The sequence below is a fragment of the Xiphophorus couchianus genome, chromosome 12, assembly GCF_001444195.1.
Source record: "Xiphophorus couchianus chromosome 12, X_couchianus-1.0, whole genome shotgun sequence".
Lineage (NCBI taxonomy): Eukaryota > Metazoa > Chordata > Actinopteri > Cyprinodontiformes > Poeciliidae > Xiphophorus > Xiphophorus couchianus.
In genome coordinates this window covers 8,976,451-9,001,410 of record NC_040239.1, presented here as the reverse complement: position 1 = coordinate 9,001,410, position 24,960 = coordinate 8,976,451, and the positions used below count along the sequence as shown (strand labels likewise).

At 37.1% G+C, this 24,960-nt stretch overlaps 1 protein-coding gene across 3 annotated transcripts in view; it reads right to left on the bottom strand.

Moving 5' to 3' along the window:
• The window catches only part of LOC114154377 (ADP-ribosylation factor-like protein 15), a 106,646-nt gene extending 82,645 nt beyond the window's left edge, over positions 1-24,001 (bottom strand). The window contains exon 1 of one of the 3 annotated variants that reach the window (XM_028033426.1): positions 23,567-24,001. In XM_028033426.1, the coding sequence (XP_027889227.1) occupies positions 23,567-23,578 (12 nt within the window). In that variant the 5' untranslated portion in view covers positions 23,579-24,001. Of the gene's footprint in view, positions 1-16,068; positions 16,564-23,566 lie in introns of those variants that run through there. The other 2 variants (XM_028033427.1, XM_028033425.1) reach the window with 2 other exon arrangements.
• Between the last annotated feature and the right edge of the window lie 959 nt (positions 24,002-24,960).

Here is a 24,960-nt window from a genome sequence, read left to right as displayed (position 1 = left end):
AATGTCTACAACACGCATTGCCCCAAGGAAACTACTGTTTACAATAAGCTAAGAACTCATGTTTGCAATTTACAACAAGGTCCTCTGGATCAAATGAGACCAAAACGTAACTTTTTGGTCTACGTGCAAAACACCATGTGTGGTGGAAAACTAGTACTACATACAACCCTGAACACACTATTCCTTCTATAAATCAAACCATAATTTGAATATTTAGGCACTTTGGGGCAACATCAAACCTACCAAATCACGGCTATAAAGTCTAAGCCCGGGCGAGGTGAGGGTTAATCAGACATGCACCTCATGGTAACTCTGGAGGAGCTGCAGGGATCCACACAGCCCATTTTTTAACTCTTAAGTTGCCAAAGAGCTTTAAAAACAGTGAATTAATTCTCTACTTTTTTGATTTGTCACATAAAATTACAACAAGGTTCATTAAAGTTTTTGGCTTGTAACTTGACAAAATGTCTAAAACCTTTCCAGGGAAAGAAATATTTTGGAAAAAATTTATACCCTGTACTGAATTACACTATCAAACTATCTCCTTCTGCTTTTGAAGGGCTGGGAGGATAACATGTGACCTCAGCCCTGAAATGAACCGAGAACTGTTAACGAGCCTCCGAACCCTACTTTGTTCTTTTCATAGCATTTTCTCATTTAGAGTATCACAATGGTTATGTAATTTTAAAACGACCACCATATTGTGATCCCAGCTGCTTTTACTCCGTCACCATGTGATGCAATTGTCATATTTTCTTTTGATACAAGAAAGACCATCTTTCAACAAGCCCTCAGACCCTCAGCAGTTTATACCTCAGTAGTTCCCCAAAAGCCAAATTGAGCAATGTTGCTCGCATGACTGGTTTTCATTTAGATATACAAGTGGGAGTCTTGCACAACCAGATAAAAAAAAAAAATGCATGATTCATACGTACTTCACATAATGTGCAAGTCTTTTCCATATGAAACTAGCATAGGATGAGGAAGGATGTCTAGAAGACATGGTGCCAGTATTGTTGTTGTACACATGATCATGTGTAAGCAATAGAATCAAAATCTAAAAGACAGAAAAAAATGTCTCACTGTGCATTTTATCCTACACCTGGATTCAAGACAGTGTGTTAAATGAAACATCTTCATCACACTGATGGGTGCAGGCCTTGCATTTCTATGGCACATAAAGATTTAAGTCAATCCCAATCCTCTATGCATCTGATAGTGATTCAGTACAGCCACACTACCACAAAATCCTACACAAATATTGCGGCAATGTCCAAATAACAAATTTTCTTATTCAAACACAATGTAGATACTTCGTCTGCGCCAATAAATATTTAATTGCCATGATATGACGGGTGCTTGGAGAAACTAAAAAGGCAGTATTCAGGTTTTCAAATAACTTAAATGTTCTGCCAAATAATTATTTCACCAGTTAAAGGGACTCAGACTGTATATACAGGACTGAAATTTCAGCCCAAGATGGTCAGGTGAGCATTATCTATGTAGGAGGAAAAAACAAATGTTATATTGTGGCAAAAAATAGTATTCAGTTTTACATTGTTAATCAAAATGTAGATTAAATATATGCAACAACAAACACTACATCATAAATAAATACACATAAACATGGCAACTTGATGTTTCACAAAATGTGCTTCATTTCTTCACATTTTTACCAAAATACAAACCATTTTTTCAATAAGGCAAGTTTAGCTTTGATGGGAGTTTAAGTAATTATTTGTCCTAAACTTTGGCTTCAGTTACAAGACAAGATAGAGCTTGGTACAACTTTATTCACCTGAGACTTTGACAAAAAAGATAACATTCATCATTTTGACTGAGCACAGAATATTGGATTGCAGCAGCAACTACAACGTTACACTGAATTACATTTATGTATGTGAGGTCATTTAGCCTTTGGCAACATTTTATTTATTTTCAAGAGTAAAATTAAAGATGTTTTGTTTTGCACAGTAATCTGTCTAGTGTTACGACCCGTCTAGGGGTGGCCAGATCATAACATGCAGGATCCATCCTCTTCAGATCCCAAGCAGCCAACACACACAAAGTTGAACATTTTATAAAGTCATTTATTTTAAAAAGATGTATTTTTGATTAAGATGTTACAAATGGAGCATATGGCTTCAGAGTGAGCTATAATGCCGAAAACAACAAACAAAAGGAAACTATCTGAATATTAATCAAAACTTACCTAATTGAAAATAAATAAACCAAATGACAAAAACTTACCTCCCTACTTAAGAAAAGCATGAGAAAACTAAGCAAACATAAACGGCAGCTCACTCCTACAAACTCCAGAACTTTACATGATGTTAACAGACAAACAGTGTGGCCAGTTGAGATGAGCTGAGGATGGATGGCAGGAAGTCCACTTCTGCAGCTTTTATATCCGTCACCTCCGGGAGGCCACCAATTGGACATCTCCGTCACCTTCTACAGACCAATCAGTGACAGGCATCTGCACACTCATATTTACATAATTAAGCTGATGACACCAGTCGTAACACTAGCCTCAGTTGAACCAGCCATGCGCTTTACATGCTTTTGAAAACAAAAACAAAAATACTATTTCAGCAGCAGTTTCTGAGGGCTGCAGAAAATGCAAAGCAGATGATTACCGGGAAAAATCTGACGAACTTCTGCTTCTTCTGTTTAGCCCAATATTTGATTTTACATCAAGACAAAGACGTGGATCATAAACTATACATTTACACACCTCTAATCACCTTCAGAACTTTACCTCCATAGTCTGAGATTTGTGAGTTTTGCCTCAAAGCTGATGCACTGAAGCAGAGTCAACACCACAAACACATGTGGAGCTAATGCTTTTTTAACAGTTTCACATACACATGTGTGCGCGCATGTGTATGTGAAACATGAAGAAGATCGAAAAAGCTGAGAGGTTATTAGTGTGTGGACTACAACTATGCAAAATGTATGACTAAATCCCACACAGGCAGCGCATGACTAAAGCAAATAGACTCCACATGTCGCTTCTACTTCAAGGGAACAAAAGAAAATCACATCATACAACCAAAGATTTTCACGTTACATGGACTATCAATATATGGAAACACTAATTTACATCAATTTGCTTACAAAACGGAAATACTTTAGTACTTTAAGATCCAATAAGGTGATTAGCAATTTTGCATGTGGTTCAAAATTGATCTGACTAATCTTACACATACTATGAATAAAGATGTTTAATGTTTTATAGGATAAACAGCAAATCTACCAGAAATATATATTTATATATGTACATATAGATGGAGATATTTTTACAGCTCATATAAAAATCTATTAATGCAATGCTTCAGGGAAATGACTACATAAATAATATAACTGCAAATTAATACCATGTGAGACTTGAAACAGCTCAATGTGATCCAGTCAGATTATGATCCAACTTAGCAAGAGAGACGGACACTAGAGTAAAAGAATGGAAAAAAGACATATGTGACCACACACACACACACACACGTGGTGTCAGAGTTGAGTCTGATGGACAGATGTTGTGCGTATGGAAGTATTGCGCAAAGCAGCTTTCATAAATGACTAAGCACAGAGGGAAACATTTACTTAGTCAAAAACAGGAAAGAACAGTTAGAGGGCAACTGTGCCATGATCCATCACAGGCCGACATAAAGCTGACGAACAGCGCCAGCCTGGTTCATACATAGCCTATGCCCTTCCTGAGGCCTGCTTTCATAAAGAGAAACCATCTATATAGATGTGTATAACCTATATCTGGACATCAAAAAGTCAAGCAGGGTCTGGAAACAAAAGGACCCAAGGTTAACTTTCAAAAGGTCAGACAGGACAGATTTAAGGCATTCCTAATTTACATTAAAAAAAAATTTATGTGGTTTTTGATCAAATACATTTTTTTTATGTGTTTACTCAACTTTTATGCAGCCCCATATTTTCCCTTAATACTTTACTGTAAATATTAAATATTTCAATAGCAATAATCAGAATAGTCCATGTGGAGAGATGTGGATGGTGTGGCTTGTAAAAACAATAATAAATCATGCAGCACATCCAGAAGCAATAGTTTTTTTTTCTGTAGATATAACTGTAATCCTCTTTAGCAATAAATGAACATATGAGCTGGAAAGTAAGTAAAACAATGATTGGATGGCTCCCCCCAGAGGACAAATAAGTAAAGTTTTCTGAATAATTCTTGGCTCACAATAGGAAATACTACTGATGATTACTTATGTTTCTAAATTGCAACATTGTGTGCAGATCTGATACAGATGAAAAATAAAAAAGGCCTGATATTTATTGCTTCACATTACCCAATGCAGCAGCTTTCTGGAAAGGCTGCTTTCAAATTCCCCTGGAGAAAGGAGAAAGAATGATAGCGCCAAAACTGATTATGTTTATAAACAATCATCCCCCAAGAGAAAAAAAATACTATCCACAGCTGTAAAATTTGTTAATTTGATCGGTGGTTTTGCTGCCTAAATGTGAGTAAGTCATTTATCAGGTGCACATATTACATTTCTTGCTTCGGGCTTTGAAGCAGAAGAATTTCCTGTTTTCTCTGTTTTCCGTCATTAGAGACTGGAAATTACTGAGAATTTTCAAGTATGAATAAAACATTTCATGGTTTTAAAAAGCACACAAAAGAGAGAAGCAGATGACAACCGATGGATAAATAGCTACACAAAGTGTCTCTTTCTGAACTACTTTAAAGAACTATAACGTGAAACAGCACTCATCTTGGGGGATATTACAAAAAGGAGGCTACATTATAACGCATTATACAAGCAAAACAACTTTAATCGGGTTTTACATGTTTTATGTTTTCTTATTTGTTTACTTATAAGTGTACTAGAGAGGGTAGAGTTTCCAAGCTTGGATATTCAAAGTGCAATAGTTTACCAAGAAAATGTAGCAAACCATTTTAATCCATATTTAACTTGAGATAGAACAAAAACAATAAAACAGAGCACCCACAACTTTACTACACTAAGACAAAAAATAATTATGTTTAGCATTGTGTGAATGGAGCTACACAATGGCAGTTTTGTTACTGTTCCTTTGCAAAAAGAAGCTGTGACATATGAATCTGAGCTGGGTTGAGTTCTTTCTTAAGGTTGAAAATATTCAAGCAATCTTCCCTTGTTAATACAGGTATTTTCCAGCTACTCCAATTACCGGATGCAGATTTTACAGATATCTGACACAAAAAAACTGTCCAAAAATCTCTCATTTTTGGACAGTTTTATTCTACGCAAATCTAATATTTTTATTATTAGCTGTATAAAAATATACAGTATTTTTTAATGAAAGTCATACAAGTCTCTTTTTTTTTATAGGGTGTTGCATATGCACATCTTTAGGACATGATGCACAGCAACCAGAGCAGCAACTGGCTCACTCTTTCATCTGCTTGCTGTATTTGACTATGTTTACTCCACTCAAAACTTCACTAATGTTTGTGATCGTTCACTATTGTATAGTCAGTTGGTTTTGATAATCCAAAGCAGTGTCTGCTTAATTTCAGCAGAGGGCGCCACTATCCTTTCTTTAAATCTTAATAAATCTTGGTATCCAAAGTCAGTTCTTGAGGGCCGGCATTCTGCATGCTTTAGTTCTCTCCCTGGTTTAAAGCACTTGGATCAAATGATGGCTCATTAGAAGGCCTAAGAAGAACATTGACATGCTGAAAAGGTTGTTGCTACCACCAGGGAGAGAACTAAAACATGAAAGATGCAGGCCCTTTAGGACTGAGTTTAGACACCACTGTTTTACATAACCAGCTGGCTTAAAGAAGCCAAAAGCATTAGATTGTAAAGGTGCATGTTCAATAAAGTTTATAAATCTCCAGTAATCTTAAACAATATGAGTTTTTGATATTAATAACCATGTCTGACCTGAAAACTTAACCTGAATCTGCAGAGTTTCTTCTGTTTAAGGACAATAAAGCGGTCAGATTATGAGAAAAGTTGATCTAAGACAGTGGTTCCCAAAGATTTCTTCTGGGGCCCCCCAGTGGTTCCCAAAGATTTTGTGGGCCCCCCTATGAATAACAATAAAATCACCCCCAAAAAAGAACAAAAAAAAAACTGGGCAGACACATCGTTCAACCAGACATAAACCTTTACACATATTTTGTTTTCAAACTCCACTGAAGTTTATTTCACACTTCAGGTTGCAACAAAACACACTACAAACTATCTTTACAGTGAAACACTTTAGTGTAACTGTTTTTTTTTTTTTTTTTCATTCATCCATACTGCTTCCCGCTCCCCCACCCCCCAGGAGGCGCATCCCACACTTTGGGAACCACTGATCTAAGATAAGAAACTCTTGTGGGATAAAAATGGCTTCAACATAACTAAATTAGAATGACCTATATAGTTTCAGTCTGCAATACTTCACCTATATTTTATCCCTTTTTTCCTAAATTGTGACCTAAATGATTTGTTCTTATGAGGATCTTAGAGGAAAAAATATGTTTAGTTTATTTATAATAAACATTTTAAGAAAACGGTCTAACAGAGCCAACCACAGCACTGAGTCTATTAGTGAAGGTTTTGAATGGCTTGCATCTTCATACATTTAAAAATGTTTAAAAAGAAAACATTTGTCTTGATTTTACTGGATCTCAAAACCGCATTCAAGAGAGTTAACATTCTGAACTAAAGACTGGAAAGGTGTGGAATTGTCTGGTTCTGTACTAAATGTATTTGGAGTATGGGATACCTCTGGGCTCTACTCTCAGGTGACTTTTATCCTGCACCAATGTTATTCCCCTATTTCAGAATATGAGGCACTACATCTCTTACAATACCAATGCTAATGACCTACAACTTTATTCTTTTGTGTCACCATACTTCCAAGTATTACCACAATAAAGAGTTTCCTGTCAAAACAGGACATGCACACAAAAGAAAATCTACATTCTTTAATTTTTATGTTAGATTATTGCAATGTGCCTCTGGAGTTTTTTCTAAACCAGAATGTGCTTATGCCAGTCCTTAAATCAATACAATAACATTCTGTTTGTCAAATGAAATAATTTAAAATCTTATTGATGGTCTATAAAGCACTGAACAATCACGGGCCTGAATACACCAGCTGGTTCTGTGCTCTTCATCTGTAGAAGCAGCTGACTAAGATTCTAAGATTTGCAGAAACTGTTGGCTTCTTTAAAACTGGAGTGAAAAAATTACAGTTCACTGCAGCTTACTTATAAAAGTCAAAGGTTGCTTTATCAACATCTGTCATTCAAGGCAGGCAAATATTCCTGCCTTGAATGCTTTTTTATGTTTTGAGTCTTTAAAAATACTGCTTTCAGCTAACTGTGATTTAAATCATTGATGGCCAGATGGTAAAACTCAGCTGTCTCCATCTCTTCATGCTGCCCCTGCATGACAACAGAAATATCTGCATTTGATGAAAAAGGAAATTGGTTGTGTCGCTCTCTCACCATTCGTATCAAAGCGGATTACATTTGTGGGTGGATCAGGCCTCGGTGGACAGGATTGGCTCGATCACAAGGAATGCACAACATTTTCATTTCTCAGCCATGACAGCCAGCAAATTGAGAACCTCCAGCTCCATAGTTTTGGCATTTAATAGTATTTGAAAAATGTTTGAATGAACGAGCGGAAATTAATTTTGTTGCTGTGGTATAGCAGATACAGATTTCATAGCTTGAACTAAAAGACAAAAAGGAACAAGTATGATTCAGCACAAAAATTTTCAAATTTACTTGCAAAAACATTTGACATTAGTTGCAAAAGTAGGCGGTTAGTAAAACATGCTCTCCAATCAACATAACCAATTAAAAGCAGGTTAGTCTTATAGATTCTTAAGTTTTTTAACTACTATTCAGACCTACTTTAAGGACAAACATCAGTATTATTTTATACTATTGTTAATGGTCTGAATAGAGACTGCCTTGATAAAATGTAATGTTTCTCTGGCAAATTTGTGTCTGCAATTAAAGCACAGGTTATTGTTCCCTGTCACTACATGCTTATTAGGAGGATTGTTGCAATATTAATTAATACATACAAATTATTGGTTTTCCTAAGTTAGAAATTATATATATATATCCAGTTGACCATAAGTAAGTCTACATCATTGGACTGAATTGACAGTACACTCTGCATATGATCTGTTCCTTAACATGAGATTTGCAGTGAATCAGGGGAATACAAATTAACTCCATCAAACTGAATTAAGTATGTGATGCTTTTTGAGGGTTTCAAGATGCCTTTCACTTCAGTGTGTGTAAGTTGCTGTTTTGAGTCATCTGCATTTAATTTAAAAAGTGTAGAGTTGAATCTTTTTAGAAATGGAACAAAAGAAAAGAGTTTGGCAACACTTTTTTTTCCCTTAATATTTTTTATCTAGATCTAGCAATCCCAGATTTTTCCATTTGTTACACTGAGTAGAGACTCTGTCAGTGGGAATCATTTGCGTGCACACTCTTATGTCAGGTGCTTGAAAAAATGAAGACGTTTGTACAGACATATTTTCACTGTGGACTGAGCAGCAGTGCAACTCTCCATTTGCAAGGATGATGTTACACCATCACTTATTTGACTGTCGAGTTTCCTGCTAGCAAGAAAAGAAAATACGTATTTTTGTTACATTATTTATTAGTTTAAAAGAGCAGCGTGGCGTTCTAGCTTAATGGCCTAAAAGCCATGATTTATCCATTTCAGATGAGAGAGTCAATAGATTATTAAATAACTGACAAAAACACCTGAAACCGCAAGTTGAAATGTGAGGAATATGAGGAAGAAGTTATACTGCAAGCTCAACCACCCACAATCATAGCAACTTATTTCTCTCTGTCAATGCTTTGCCATAATTTACAACTCCTTTTGGTTTAACAAAAAAAATGTATACTAATGGAGCAAAACAAAAAGCCAAATGAACATTGAACACACTGCAATTTTAACAAAAAATTATAAGACATGCAAATAAAAATCATGTAATCTTTTATTTCTGAGGACACAAAAGCCAATTAATGGAGATTGACATTTACAACCTAGGGAGAGTTACAAAGCTGTTTTTAAAGCTTTGAGTCTTCAGAGAACCATACCACAACAAATGGAGAAAATGCAGAATAATGGAGCAGCTGTACTACAAAAATTACTCTAAGCGTGCATCAACAACTCATCCAGGAGGTCACAAAAGAAACACTGAAACGCAGGAGACTGGGCAAGAGACTCCATCCATTGGAGAGTTCCAACATGAAAACCAAAGCTGATCAAAACAAGAACTAAGCCAAGCACAAATGCCTGCCTCATATCAGACAAATACATCTTGTTGAGGTCTGAGACTTTTAGAATGATATTCTATGAACCAAGACAAAAAATAAAAAAAACAAAAAAACCAGCAGAGACAAAATTGGAATTTTATGGAAGGTGTTTTTGGTTACATCATGTGTTAAACCAACACAATATCTGCGGGAAAAAAACAACACCATACGACAGTCAAACTCCCTCGGGCTGTTTTGCTGCTTCAGGATATGAATGACTTGCTGTAATTGATGGAACCGTGAAATATGCTTTGTACCAGAAAATCTCAGCCATCTAGTAGAGAGCGTTAGCAGAAGGACAATGATCCAAAGCAGGCTAGAGGATCCACTTATGAATGGCCTCAGATTAAAAAAAAGGAAATAGTCCATTCATGTTTGAAAACTTCAAAATACATCAAAATACCTACTCTCTTTCTGACAACTAAATGTTGCATCACTTAGATTTTCTTTGACATTAAAATTCAGATTTGTGTCATTTATGCTTGTGAATGCACGCACTTCTCTCATTCACACGCATACAGAGTTTATATTTTTTAAAAAACAAAAGATAGATTGCAAAACAAATTACAGTCAATGAAATCTGTTTTTCATTTGCAGGTTTAGGATGTATTTTATCACAAGTTCACAAGAATAAATGACAGCGCTCCTCTGTCATAATGACAGCACTTAAATGAGAGAGGAGGGTCCAATCAGGACCATGAGGACCTTTTTTTCTTTTTATTTAGCACCTGGAAGGGGCAAAGTTGCTAATTTTTCTCAAATATTATCTGTCACATACGAATGTGTCACAACATAGTCTCAACAAAGAGTTGTTTTGTTTTTTAAATCAGTTACATCCTGCAGCTTTAAAAAGGTAGGCAGATTAGTCAAGCATGCAGTAGTCATTACCTGTGTTGCTTTAAATCTGTTTTGCAACTTATCCTTTTTCTATAATTGATTATCAACATAAAGAAAATCCAGCCAACATTGTTGCAGATTCAATTAAACACAAAATCTGATGCTCCTTGATATAAATACTCTATATTGTTTACAACAAAAGCACACCATTTTGAAATGAAAAACAAATCTTATTGTTCTAGCCGTGGTCTAAACAGAAGTACAATGTGGCATTGCCCTTCTCTGCCTGCTAGTGAATTTCCAACAGAAACTTTCTCTTTCTTTTTTCCTTGGCGACCACAGCCAAACACTTTCTCAGAATGGCTTTGGACAAACAAAACAAATTACTGAAGAGTGGCAGCCGGGAAGCAGTGAACAGTACTCGACAGTCACTAGGGTGGCCTTCCATGGTCTCTTAGTCATCATTTCACTGTATGTTTATTTTGAAATGTGGGATATTCATGGCCCAGGATGGCGCAATGGCTGCTCCCATCCTGTCTTTCAGAAAAGACGGAAGCAGGTTGGATATGTACGCTGCTCACACGCTAGAAGAAGAAAGGTTTATTTACTGTGTGAGAACTTTACGGTGACATAACAGGCACCAGAAAAAAACTATAACATATTTATGAGTCCCAAGGGCTATAAAATAACTTTAAATTAAATTAATTAAGTTAAATTAATATTTGTGGTAAAGAGTAACAGTCTATCAGAGTTCCTAGATGCTGTACAACTTAAAATAATCTGAATAAAACTTTTGTTATTGTGCAGCCTACATAAAAACAGTAAAATTTGTGTAGATAACCAAGCTGAAAGGATAAATCTGAAAGCAGGATGAAACACATGGATGAGCATTAGGATATCCTTTAGAAGTTTTCACTGGAAACTTTTGGTCAAATGTTACATTTGGCATTAAGCTTTGTGTCAAGAAAAAGATGGTGGGCCTGTTTGGAAAACTACAAATGGCTCTCAAATTTCTAAAAACAGAAATTTGAAATTTACTGAAGACACTTTATTGAATTTAAACATACAATCAAGTGTTAATTGATCAGTTCAATACATATTGAAACTATCTTGTGCTTAAATAACTAATAACCAAAAATTGTTGAAAAAAAAGACTGTCATAGCCCAATGAAAGCCAAGAACACATAGAGCAGTGTGTTATATATATTATACACTGCCTGGCCAGATAAAAAAGTGCACCTGGATTTAACTAAGCACATCGGTACAAGCCTCCTATTGGATAATTAGTGCATGGGCAATTATCTTTCAGCTAGCAACAAGTTATGTAATCCCAACTGATGCAATGAATAGCTTCTCATTTCTTAAACAAACATATTGAAACACATCCTGTGGTCATGGAGAAGCTGTTAGTCTGTTTAAGAAGGGTCAAAACATTGGCATCAAGCAAAGAAAACATCGAAGGAAATTACAGAAATGACTAAACGTGTATTACAAAGTGTTCAACACATTATCTCTCAGATAATGAGGAAGTAATCCTCATTATCTGATCTCTCAGTCTTTGAGGAAGTAATGTGGTCAAAAAAATCCTGAATGACAGTGATCGGTGATAGTTTGATTTGATTTCATTGCACATTTAAAGAAAGACAATAAAGCATTTCCAAACACACACAATGAGAAAGGAACTCAAGGGATTGGGACTGAACTACTGCACAGCTTTAAGAAAACCACTAATGGTTGAGGCTAACTGGAAAAAAATGTTTTATATGTAAGGGACCATAAAGATTGGTCTCTGGAGAAATGGAAGAAGGTCACAGGGTCTGATGAGTCCAGAGTTATCCTCTACCAGAGAGAAGGAGGCATCAGCTTAAGAAGAAAAGCAGATGAAGTGATGTACCCATCACAAGGACTATCTGAATATTCTGAATGAATTAAGTTCTCAATGCAAGTATCTCAGTTTGCATTGAGAACAAAGCAGTACAAGTGAATATTAAGTGCAAACAGACACTTCAAATTCACTTCTTTATTATTTATTGACTTCACAGAAAAGTGGCTGAATTATGAACACCATAACCTAACACTACCCAAGCAGAAACTATTCTGATGTGTTCTTATCAGTAAGAATAATACACAAGCTAAGTAGAACAGTGTTGAACTGCACCAGTGGTCTTGTCACAAGCCTAAAGGACAGCTTGTGGACAAAAGCAGTGAGGACGTTTAGCAATATGACAAAAGCAACAATCAGCTGGGAAAAGGTGTTAGCTATATGTAGCAACGAGAAAATATGAATTTCCATAAAATGTATTTTTTTCACTGAGCAAAAAGGATTTACTGGTGATAAGTTGCATTTCTGAAAAACATATTACATACCAGACCTGAAAGCACATACCAGACCTGAAAGCTTCGATTTAATGATCTAATATCTTATTCTTAAGAGGGGAAAGCGGATGAAGGTGTAACCTGTGTGATAGGAGCTGCACAATCTGTCAAGACAAAAGTTTCCTTACAACCTGTAACCAAACAACCAGCACAGCCAAAACAATTAATCAAAATAAGTCAGACAGAACCTGCAGATATATTTACTTCCATTTATCAGTTAATGCAAATGCTTATAAATGTATAATATCATGTCTAACATTTTTGAAGGAAATATATTTAGGGTTATTATTATTCATTTGTATTAGTAGTGAATGATTTGGACTATGTCTTTTTTTCAAATTCTGCATCCTTTAATGTGGCCTAATCTGGAAGCCAATTCAGGTAAACTGCAGAGTGCCATTTTCTGCATTTTCACTTAAAGTAGGTCATGCTTACTCATGCCTTGAGACTCTTGATGGTTTGGCCAGCCCCTCAGGGTTAAAGCCAACACTTTCCAGTCCATTAATGACATAATTAGAGGAACACAGAGAGCCTAATCACAATCACATAGCTTGCTAATAGTTAAAAGACCAAAAGGGTAACAAGTTCCAGTAACCTCTACACGTGGACGTTTTGATCATGTTCCATTGCACATAGTGTGATAGTATGGGTTTTTATTAGCTGAAAGCCATTAACAGCCGAATTACAAGTTGTCGTAGCACATTTAAGCAACAAGGAGATTCAAACTCCCTGTTGAAAATATAAAATTAAAGATTTGAAACACCTTACTTTGTGTGTAACTCATATGTATAATATGAGTTTCATTTTGTGAAATGAGTAAAAAATTGTTAGCTAAGTGCAGCATAATGGCAGCACTGATACAACTTCTACACCTTGAAGCCTGTCTGCTACACAGTCTTACGTTAGCTAAGCAGATCAATATCCAATGTGTACTGTATCTGACATACACTAAAGACTTTATTTTAGCAGAAAAGGCTTTGGACTAAACTGTTACTCGTGTTAGCCACTCTAGCACCAAGTACAGCTAGTCAATCAACCATCGCTGTGTTCAGGGAAGCGCTGATTAATAATCGAGAAATAAATATCAAAAGCCTGGAAACTTGATATCGTAACGGACTGAATGTTATGTTTTTAATTTAATCTTTGCTCGTCTTGCGGGGCACAGGCGGTTGCTGCGGTAACAGGTGTGCTTAAACTACAAAGAGAGAGAGAGAGTAACAAGGTGAGTGGTTTTGAGTTGATCACCTGTTTGGGTTATTTTACCTTTGTTTACCTTTGCTTTGACACATTACAGCCGCTGTAGTTTCTAAACGTTGGACTAATTACCTTGTTCGTTTGTGAGTAAACGTCATTCACAACAAACATCAAATAGAACAAACATATTTCATAAAATTTTAACAAACAAATGGCTTCTACCGTGGTAATTATGTGAAATTAAATTAATTATATCCCAACTTCAGAAGATTTGCCTTTACCTTTACAGAGCTCTTTGGTTCCTCCTATCAGTCTGTAGCTTCTCATATTGAGGTCATCAAACCAAATTTCAGATCTACCATAACTGACTGACACCTGCTGGCCTCAGGTTTGCAACCAGCTTGTGACTGAGAAACCAGTAACCTCCTCCCAGATGACATGAACTTTTTAGTTCCTCTGTCCATTGTAGTAGCTGATATATTGTGAAAATCCGGTAGAAATGATGCACTAATCGAGTCATGTTTACATAGAGACAACGTGCCGCAAGGCTTTGTTTGTGAGACTACCGGTCATGTGGGTCGGTTGTGGGTGGAGCTTGGTGAGGTCCATCGTAGTACAGCTCCATTATCCATCAACAAATGTCCTAGACACTTTAAATTGTTATTTCTTAATTAATAACCATATATTTTATCCTATATACTTTATCTTGACGCACTACAAATGTGGTTTAAGCTGAAAATCTAATGGAAGAGTTCTCTTCATCATCAGTATTAATGAACACCAGAAGGAAGTAGGGGCCAGTGTCTGTGTGTATGTTTATACAAGTGTGATGTTTCTTTAATCCATCAGAGAAACACATATGTTAAATGTTAAAGGCCGGATAAATAGCTGGTCCGGATGTTGTGATGGTGATTCAGCAGGGGTTTAAATCTTAGTGAATCCCTGGAATGCACAAAAAGAAGAAATCCTGCCTTTGTAGTTCTGTTAAGTAGTCTGTACTTTCAATTGTCCTAATTTTAAAATCAGCAAGGCTTCCCACGCAAAGTCTTTTACAGTCGGCTGAAAGGGATGTCAGACATCATTTTGCTTCTGAGTGAAATGTCAGCCTGCAGTTTAGTTCCCCACATGTTTCTGCAACAAAATTCTTGCTTAAATCTGACATCAAAAGTATGAGAACACTTCAGACTGTCATTGCTGATTAAACGGCAACAAAGCCAAGACAAAAAGTGCACATCACCCAAGACTTTGTAGAAACACCTTTAACAGCAATACCTATCAGCAATCCCCCTTCACAACTGCAGTTTCTCAGGTCACAGAGGAGAAATATTTGCCCACATTTCTTTACAAGATATTTTGCATTCATTGAACCTTTGTTATTGCAAAGAGTTAGTTTGTAATTTTATTTGTAGGAAAAAAGATGTCACATCACATGCTCTTGTATCATCACTAACTGATCAGAAAGGAAAGCCACACTTGAGTGTTAACTGATGAAGTGCACCATTACGATGCAACGCCACATGTGCAGTAAGTTTCAGACCAAAAGCAAATTTCAGAGTCCAAGTTCCCTAAAAAATTGTCAAATAACATTAGTAGGAGTTTAAATTACACTAAAGCTTTAAAAACTATATCAATAATTTGTGCTGCTTTAAATTCCTTTAAACAGGACAGTGTTTTTGGCTTTCACTACTCATATGATGCTTGCATGGCTAAAATAATGAGTCACGGTTGAGATTTTAAACCAAACAAGTGCCACCCGTGTAACATTCCCGCTCCACAATTTGGGTTTGTTGATGTAGACCAAAACATTTCACATATATACAGGAATAAAAATCAAACCTCACAATACATTATTTGAGTCATCAACTGTAGCTAAAATACGTCTGTTTGATTTGAAACTTGTTGCATACTGCACTCTCACTGGACAATGCCAATACATGTATATTACTCTTACACAAGTCTTACTAGTAAAGTACAACAAAAACTCTGACAATAATTTCCACCATGGCCCACTTAGGAAAATATTAATAGATCCAGAGGCACCTACAACACTGCCTGAGGACAGTTGCTATGAGCTGATACATAAAGCAGAATATAATTGCGCTCACCTTCACCTTTCTTATGTTAAATTATAGGCAACAACCGCTTGAATGAAATCCTCTGTCAGGGACCAAGCAGCAGTGAAGCAGCAGACACTTTTATCTGATCAGTCCCCATTTCAAAACACAACAAGATTAAACCACGCTAAAACTGGACGGGGTTAAATCCAGCTCACATGAAAAAAATAAAACACATCCGTGTTGCTTTAAAAGTGAGAAAAAAGCCACACATTTTGTGCATTTTCTTACCTTATAAAGCCCAATCCTGCACAAGGCGAGGGAAAGCTGCATGTGCTCCGACATTGTGCTCGACAACAAGCGTAACCCCCGGCAACCAGCAAGCCTCGGGAATAAGTGAATGGACGAAGGAGGATCAGGAGTAGCTGAACACAACAGTGTCAGACCGACAGCATGAGTTGCAGCTCTTGCCTGTCTTGCAGTCAGCTGTCAATAGCCTCACTCCAGTTCTTCGTTTAAATCCCAACATTCACACTGCCTTGTTTTGCAAGTATTAGATGAGGAGGACCTTGTGTTTACCCGCCATGCTCATTCATGGAAAGATAAGAAACTATTACCACAGGGATCAACAGACGGACGCAAGCTTACGACTGAGTGTATCTCTTTTTCTCTCACTCTCCACAGAGATTAAGGACTCAGCAGCAACTAGAGATCCAGAATAAGACTGCAAATTGGATTAGTCACCATTACCCACCCACACACAATGTCCGTACTGCAAGCAGAGATATAGCAGGTATGAAAATCATTGCTTTCTGCATGGAGAAGGATGAAAAGATTGACCACTTGAGCTTCCTGTGGTCGCAGGGATTTCAGCAAATGCTGTGGGACGTTTTGTCGAATGCCTTTATGAGAACTGTGAGTCATGTTTGAATAGCTTGTTTGTCATCTCAGCCATCTAGTAGAGGTTGGCATTGCCTCCTTCTGACAGGTATAATATATAATTTAAAATTAGCTAGCATTGGGGTAGTGGGTGGACTAAATCACCGACAGGTTGTTAAATTATTGAATGATGTTAAACGATGAACAGATTTAATTCAAAATTTAATTTGGTAAGAAAAGAGATTTTCAAGGTGTGTGTAAATGTTCAACTTGAACGGCTTTGTTGCTCTGCTTCATTTGTCTCAAATTGGGGGGGGAAACTGTGTCCTTGCAACCTTCACTTTTAATGCTCGTCACTCCTGCATCATAGTACAGGTGTCCTGCATCACATGTACATTTTGAAAAATTACATCTGATGTGTTAGATGGTGAATTTTATATTCTTAAAATTAAAAAAGGACACTAAATTCTTCATATACACAAGGACCTCAGGGCAATGGCTTAGGACAACTTTATTTTTTAAGTTTAAAAAGTTTCAGAAAATATGCTATATCTAGACCATTTTGAAAAATATATTCTAAATATTATTTGTAAAATAATAAAATCTTGAAAATAAATTCACAACACTGCAGGTCAGAGCTAAATAAAATAACTCTTGAGCAGAAAGAAACTACAACTGAAAAGCAATAAAATACGAAAGGTTCATTCCTGCCTCTTTAAAGGCATTAGTCCAAAAACTTCCACGAATGTGAATATTACCAGGGAAGTAAAGGGCCTGCACTCATAATTGAGTCATAGGAAGCATCACTACCTAGAATATCACAGATATTCAAATTACCTAAACCATTCACATTGCTGAAATGCCATATTGCTTACAACAGAAAAAGGAATTTGGCAGTGCTACACTGGGAGAAGCAGAGCTGTGCAGCACTGTCAAGTAGAGGACAAAGATAACATCTGCTGTTTGCCAGCAGGATGGGAGTATGGCTAACGCACCTGTTCTTAGCTCTGCCCTACCTGTTTTCACCTTGCACAATAAAAATTAGACATAACTGACCGTGTTAGTTGATCTTAGTGAGGACCAAAAAACATCATATAATTTTTGAACCTCACTAAATACAATTACAGGTCAACTAATTAGAATATCATACCAAGTCGATTTACTTCAATAATTCAATTCGACAGGAAAAACTCACATTATATAGATTAATTACATACAGATTGTAATATAAAAGAATTTTCTGCCTGGTATAGGTCAGGGCAGGTTCCTGGCAAATCCAGCAGTGACAGTGTGGTCATTAAAGCCGGTATTGACAATGTGGACAGGTGCTGTGTCCTGCAGGAAAAACCAACCAGCATCTCCATAAAGCTTGGGAAGCATGAACTCCTCTACATTGTCCTGGTAGATGTGGACTGTGGATAAAACCTCCATGGACAACCATCAGCAAGTGACATGGCACACCGAATCATCACACTGAACTTTATTCTCATACTCTGCATTTTAGTCGGAAATTAGGTCCCCAAACTTTACTCTTCTGAAAAGGCGACTTTGAAAGACTGACCAACAGTAAAATATTTCTGTCGAAAGCCCAAGGACATCTCTTTAAGTGGCAGCTCTGGAAGCTCTGCCTCTAGCCACAGTCCACACCTTGTAAATCTCTGTTAAATTGGCTATGCTTTAGACTCATGGTGGTGGCAATTCCTAATGTTTGCGTTCTTTTTCTAACAAACTTTTTTTCTCCACTCATCTTTCTATTTCTATGCATGGATACACCACTCTGAACAGTCAGCTTCTTTTAGAAATGGTCTTTTGTGGCCTAACCTCCTTGTGATGGGTGTCACTGACTGTCTGCAGAAGAACTGTCTAGTCATCAGTCTTCACTATGACTGCGTTCTTCACATTTCATATCCTTTTGCAACGTTTTATTGTAATTTGCAGAGGTAGTATGGATGATTGTATCTCATAAATGTTAATTATTTGACACTACAGCTGTGAAACAAAATAAGTACTGAGTAGCTGATACAGAAAGACAAAACATGGCTTTTATCTGCCAGTTAAAATTTAAATCTAGGCCTATTGAATGTGTCAAATTTGCTATCTGAATGGGAGGAAGTGGTTTAAGCACAAAGTATCAGTTTTAAATATCACCTAGACATGAAAGAAATTAACCATTAGCCTGTCTTTTCCTTTCCACATGTAATATTTAAACCAAACGTCACCATTTTTCTTTTGACAACCATAGTTAGGATAACAAGACTGGAATTTGATATAATTCTAATTTAAGCAGAACATACAAGTTTCATTAAACAATAAAATTATAGAATATCTCATCTTATGAGATATTCATAATGTCACATTTGTGTGGCTTTTAGTTACATAAACTGCATTTTATGCTCAACTCTTGACTCCTTTTACAGGGGTTTAACATGCAGCAACCTTTTAAGCTCATTCCTCTCAGTGTTGCAGCTGTTTGTTTATCCTGATCCTGACCCAGACGAATGAAGGTGTGGACCAGTATTTGAGCAGATGAAGCAGCTCTGTTAGGTTTTTCCATTGTTACCATGACTTCAAGTCAATGCCTGCCAATCGTTGTCAGTGAGTCTTTCACATAGTTCAAATTCCACAACAAGAAATTTCTGGTTGTTGAGACAGAACAGATAACATCTTAGAGGCTGACTTCCTTACAGACTGGTCTAGAATATGATAGACGTTAAGTCTGAAGGTGCAGCAGAATTCCCCCACCAGCATTCACTTGATTTATACATTTAATATGAGCCAGAATATTGCAAAAAATGAAGCTACTCACACAAAAAGTCATATATTAGAAAAAGCTAAAAAAAAATAAATAAATACAAGTTCAAACACAAAGTAGCAGCACTAAGGTTTTAAAAAGCTACGAATTAAAAACTGTTAATAGTTTCTGACATTAAGTTGTCTGACAACATTAAGTAGTCAGACTAACAAGAATAACAAAACACTGTCATTGTATCTCCCGTTGCTGCACACTGCTGACCAGCTGGCTGAAGGAAGTATACTACACTTTTCTCTCATCTGCAAAATGAATTCAGCTGTTTGTAATTACTTTGAGTGATTGAAATCCACTAGAGTGTCATATCACTCTTATTAAGGTAAAGTTGTTTTAAAATGTATTTGCATCTTTCTACCCTCTATAAAGAGGTCAACAGTAAAAAGGGTCAAGGTTGCAAATTATTTATATACTTAGCATGTGTTTTCTCAATATTTTTGATTAAATTTGTGCACCCAATTCAAAATTTTTACAGATTAAAAACTTTTTAAACATGCATTACTTTAGCAGCAGTAGTAGTTGTTGTGCAAGTACTGAAATAGCCTACACAAATTAACAAACAGAATATATTTTGTCCCCAGAAAGCATCTTGTCTGAGTCACTCAAAATCAGGTTAGGTCTCAGGAGGTGGTAACACAGTGCAGCAGTAATTTGGTAAGGCTGTACTATGGCAACAGCTCATGGGATCAAATCCCTGTCTGAGTGCTGCAGTTTTCGAATGTTCTTTTTGACACAATGCTGAGCATGCAGAAGTCGATTTAACATGCACCACATCCCAGTTGAAAGAATCTGGCACAGATCAGATGTCAGCTACTGTCATAATTCAAACTACGGTGATTAGCCCGTAATTTAATAGATCATAATAATCCCCATCTTTTTAAAGTAATCCCCATCACAAAAACAAAACGCCTCAATAGAATGAACAACAGGACTGAACAGGAAGGACTCATTAAATCTGAGAAGGATATAGTTGTGGTTCAAAGCTTTGCACCACATCTTCAGTGTCGCACAGCAGGAACTCAACAGCCCGACGCCTGTTGAGTGCCTGACCTTAGAGGACAGCCAAGCACTCTGTCCCAACAGTCCAGAGTTACAGCTGTGCTTTCCACACAAAACTAAAACTACCATGGAAAATCCTAAAACCCCTCAAACATGCAGGCTGCATAAAAAATCTCTTTCCTGTTAATGCTAAGAGTGAGAAGGTGTGTCAAAATGAAGGATGCTTACACCCATCTTGAACATCATTCTAATTAAGAGCTTTTAAAGAAACATTTCAACTGTTCTTTTCTCAATATGGACTGAACACGAAACAAAATGCAATGAATTTCAAAATGGTTTGGGCACAGTATACAGAATTTACTGAGAAATTAACGTATTTTTCGGACTATAGAGTGCCCCTTATTATAAGCCGTACCTACAAAGTTAAAAAAAAAACTGGAAACATACATATATAAGCCACACCGGGCTATAAGCCGCTGATATCTCCGCCGCTCTCGGTTTTTCCAATATCAGATTAATAAATCTGACATTAAGGACGCAGCCCTCCGTCTCAAACACTGAACCATGAATTCGTTCACGCCGAGCTTACGTGCAGCAGCTCCATTTCCCTCCTGTACTGCCAAATCAAGAGGAATCTGGCAGTACAAGATGCATCATATGAACTTTTTCGTGTGGTTTCCATAATGAGGAGGTATGAGTTTGAAGAAATTTCTCCGTTGTGCCTGGTGCTAGCATGTGCTTGTTCTAAACTAAAATTGGTGCTTTCTTCTTTGATTTCCAATTTTGACTTCCAATGATTCACTTCCTGCTAAAGAGCCCCAGGTGGTTGAAGAAAAATCCACAGAAAAGCCACACTGGGCTATAAGCCGCATGGTTCAAAGCGTGGGAAAAAAGTAGCGGCTTATAGTTCAGAAAATACACATATGGTTTAGAGCACAGGTGTCAAACTCCAGTCCTCGAGGGCCGCTGTCCTGCGGTTTTTAGATGTGCCACAGGTACAAAACACTGGAACGAAATGGCTTAATTACCTCCTCCATGTGTAGATCAGTTCTCCAGAGCCTTAATGACCTAATTATTCTATTCAGATGTGGTGCAACAGAGGCACATCTAAAAGTTGCAGGACACCGGCCCTCGAGGACTGGAGTTTGACACCCCTGGGTTAGAGTACACATATGTTACTCTAACCCAGTACTCTAAATGTATAATTTTGACCACATATGGTCAAAATTATACATATACTTGGATTGGTGTCTTTTAGAGCAGTGGTTCTCAAACTTTTTTCAGTGATGTACCCCCTTAAAAATATATTTTTAGTCAAGTACCCCCTGACACGGGCAAAACATTTTTGGAATTAAAAAGAGGTACAGTGCTGTAAAATCACTGTCTGATTTATTAAAGCCAAACAACTTATATCAGTGAACCTGACAAATACATCCATATTGCAAACATTGCATGGTTAAACAAAAAAGAAAAACCGAAGACGGTGACCACCAGGAAGGTATAAAACCAGTCAAACCGTTTTATTTTAAAGGATATTGAAACTAAATACTGAATATAAAATTCAGTGCATGAACACACATTTATATTTTATCGAACTTTTTACAAAATAATTTTTCCCAAGACTTATTATGAGGAGCCTACTGATTTTTTAAAGATATTTTGAAAAGCTTCACGTACCCCCTGCAGTACCTCCACGTACCCCCATTTGAGAACCACTGTTTTAGAGAGTTAAAGGAAAGCCAAATATTTTGGTGCCATTAACACGGGCCAAACATAACTGGATAATTTTGGACCCTCACTTAAATTACTGGGTTTACTACCAGCTTGTACAAAATTTTACATAGGTTTTTTATAAAGATGCATCTACATCGCTATCGGCCATTTCTAGTCATTTTTTAACATACCGGTCGTATCGGTCCCATAACTAAAACAGGGACAATATTACGATATAATAAATCATATCAATTTTGTGGTTGTTTGTGTGTGTTTAGGGACGGACAGGAGCTTGGCCATGTGTTATTTGTTTGACAATATTACAGTGATAGTTATGCAGCGCAGCACTGTGGGTGTTTAGCAGAAGCACGGCAAAAGAAAAGTGTGGTCATCTTTTCACATGGTTTCACATATTATAGGTATTGAAGGAATAAATGTGAAGTCTGTCCGTACAGAAAACCAGCCAATTTATTTTATTCCTTTCCTGTCACATGGGGCTGTTTTGACATCATTGGCTTATTGGTTTACCCTTATGTGTCAATATTTTTCCATCCATGCTTGGCAGAGTTTACATTATAACCCAAGTTAACTATGTACACACTCCTTTTGTTGCAGAGAAAATTAGTACCTGTGATGCAAGACATTGCAGCAGTTTTGGTCATGGTTAAGGACAAAAAAAAAGTTCCAGTAAAGCCAAAGTTAAAAGTTTCTTTTAGGTCTCACGTCTTGGGAGGCCCATATCTAAACAAGTTGATAACACTGGGTGGGCGAGTTCCTCTGCACTCCACAGTGTCACTCTGTCCCCACCAGTGAAATGACAGCACAATGTACTGGTAAACTTTTTATAAATCCCAAGGGAAGGCTTTTCAGTTCCACCAGCTTCCTCTTTATTGTTGCCGTTTTGTTTTTTGGAGGGAGGGGGGGCTTCCCAGCAGCACCCATCCCATCTGCACAATGTGGGCAAAGGGCCCAAAAACTAGCAATCTTCCAGTCAAAAGCTGGAGCCAACAGCCTGAAGGGAAGTTATTGTTTTGCACAGGACAGCTATAAACATGCAAACGGCTTGTATTTGAAAATAACCGTATCAAAAACAGGATACAGATTCATCCTCAGCAACAGAGGTGTTCAAAGGGTGTAGCTGTTTTGCATACAAACACGTTGGAGTCTGGGTCAACCAGTTGGACCTATTTCCAAAGTACTGATGGAGGAGGGAAGCTAAGAGCTTCACTTGACAACTAATAACAGCTAATGCTAATTATGAGTGGTACAATAGTAATACACTTACAGCAAACTGTTGCTAGACCTGGACTTGTCAGCTGCAAAGATACTGGAAGCAGCAGCTTGCTTAGTCGCTGTGAGCAACAAAAACAGCCTTTTTGTTCGTTTACTCACCAGATAATCCATGTACTATCGCTGACCAGTCACAGCAGCACGACCTAGCTTCGTAATAATCCCGTTTTTGCTTGAGTGAGTCCAAATTTCTGAGGGTTTTAGCAGGCGTCTCTTTGTATTCCCCGCCTTCCTTCCGACAGCAATGGCTAGAAGACTAAAAACGAGCTTTTCTTGGGTTTAAAAAGTGCTTTTGTTAAGGGAAAAAAAAATTGTCGTCTCCTTCCCCTCTATAAAACAAGTTCCATTGCAGAAGCAGCAACTCGTTTTGCTTCACAAAGGGGGGGAACCCCGCTGTGTTTGGCTGGTCTTTGTCTGAACAAACAGCTCCCTTTCCACCGGCTGCTTTCCAGTTTTTATCACACAATAATATCAGTAGAGACAGTGTTTGGTTGAGGAAACTAACGAAAGCGTTCGCGTTACGTCACGCACGTCGTCCTTTCTCTTTACGCACGCAGCGCGATCACGTGATCAAACACATGGAGGCTATTTTCGTTGCCCAATCTGAGGAGGGACGATTAAATCCGACGTTTCTTTGATAACAAATTCGTTATTACAACGCTAACATTTCGATAGAGGGAATTAAATGGGATTTGGATCTTGGTATTGTGAATAATTTATTGACATAGCTGTGGGACATTACACTCAGAGCAATAAAAGTTGATCTCTAGGTTTATATTACTACAAGACTAAAACAAACAGAAAAGTGCCACTACTAGCAATAATGATAATTCTAATAATGAGAACCAAAAAAATAAGAAACGGAGGAAGAAGAACGTCATTGTCAATATGGTTTGAGTAGATAGTATTGCTGCCCTGTGATTGGTCGTTGTTATTGGTGTTAAAAAGCAAGTAAATACGTGTACTTAATGAAGCGACTGGGCAGTGTTTTTCTATATATAATGTATGAAGAATGAGTGAGAACACCCACTCAATGTTATTCTTTCTTCCTTTACCTCACCTAAACTATATTTTTTGACAGATTTTTAAACTGGGTTCCTTTTCACATGCTTAAGCAACTAATATAAAGTATTTTCTATAATCTGCCTAGTCTGCAAAGACATGTGTTTATGTCTCCAAATTATATGCAGTGACCGAGGGGTCACACTTATTTTTGGGTTTGTAAGCGGTCATAATCTTCTAAGGGATATATTTAGCTGATTTTCACTGGCCCAAATTGGAACGGGAGCCATGAGAAATCCTGCCAGTTAGATGGAAACACAGGGCTAGACACGTTATATTATCAGGTAAACTCCTAAAGACAGCCTCTTATTCTTTTTAGCTTCACTATGGGAGCTCAGCATGCTTTCTTTTTTAATAAAGCTTTGTGAAATCCTGCTAGTTAGTATCTGTGAAATATTGACTTTGATCCTCAAACTATATAAACCCTTTTATTG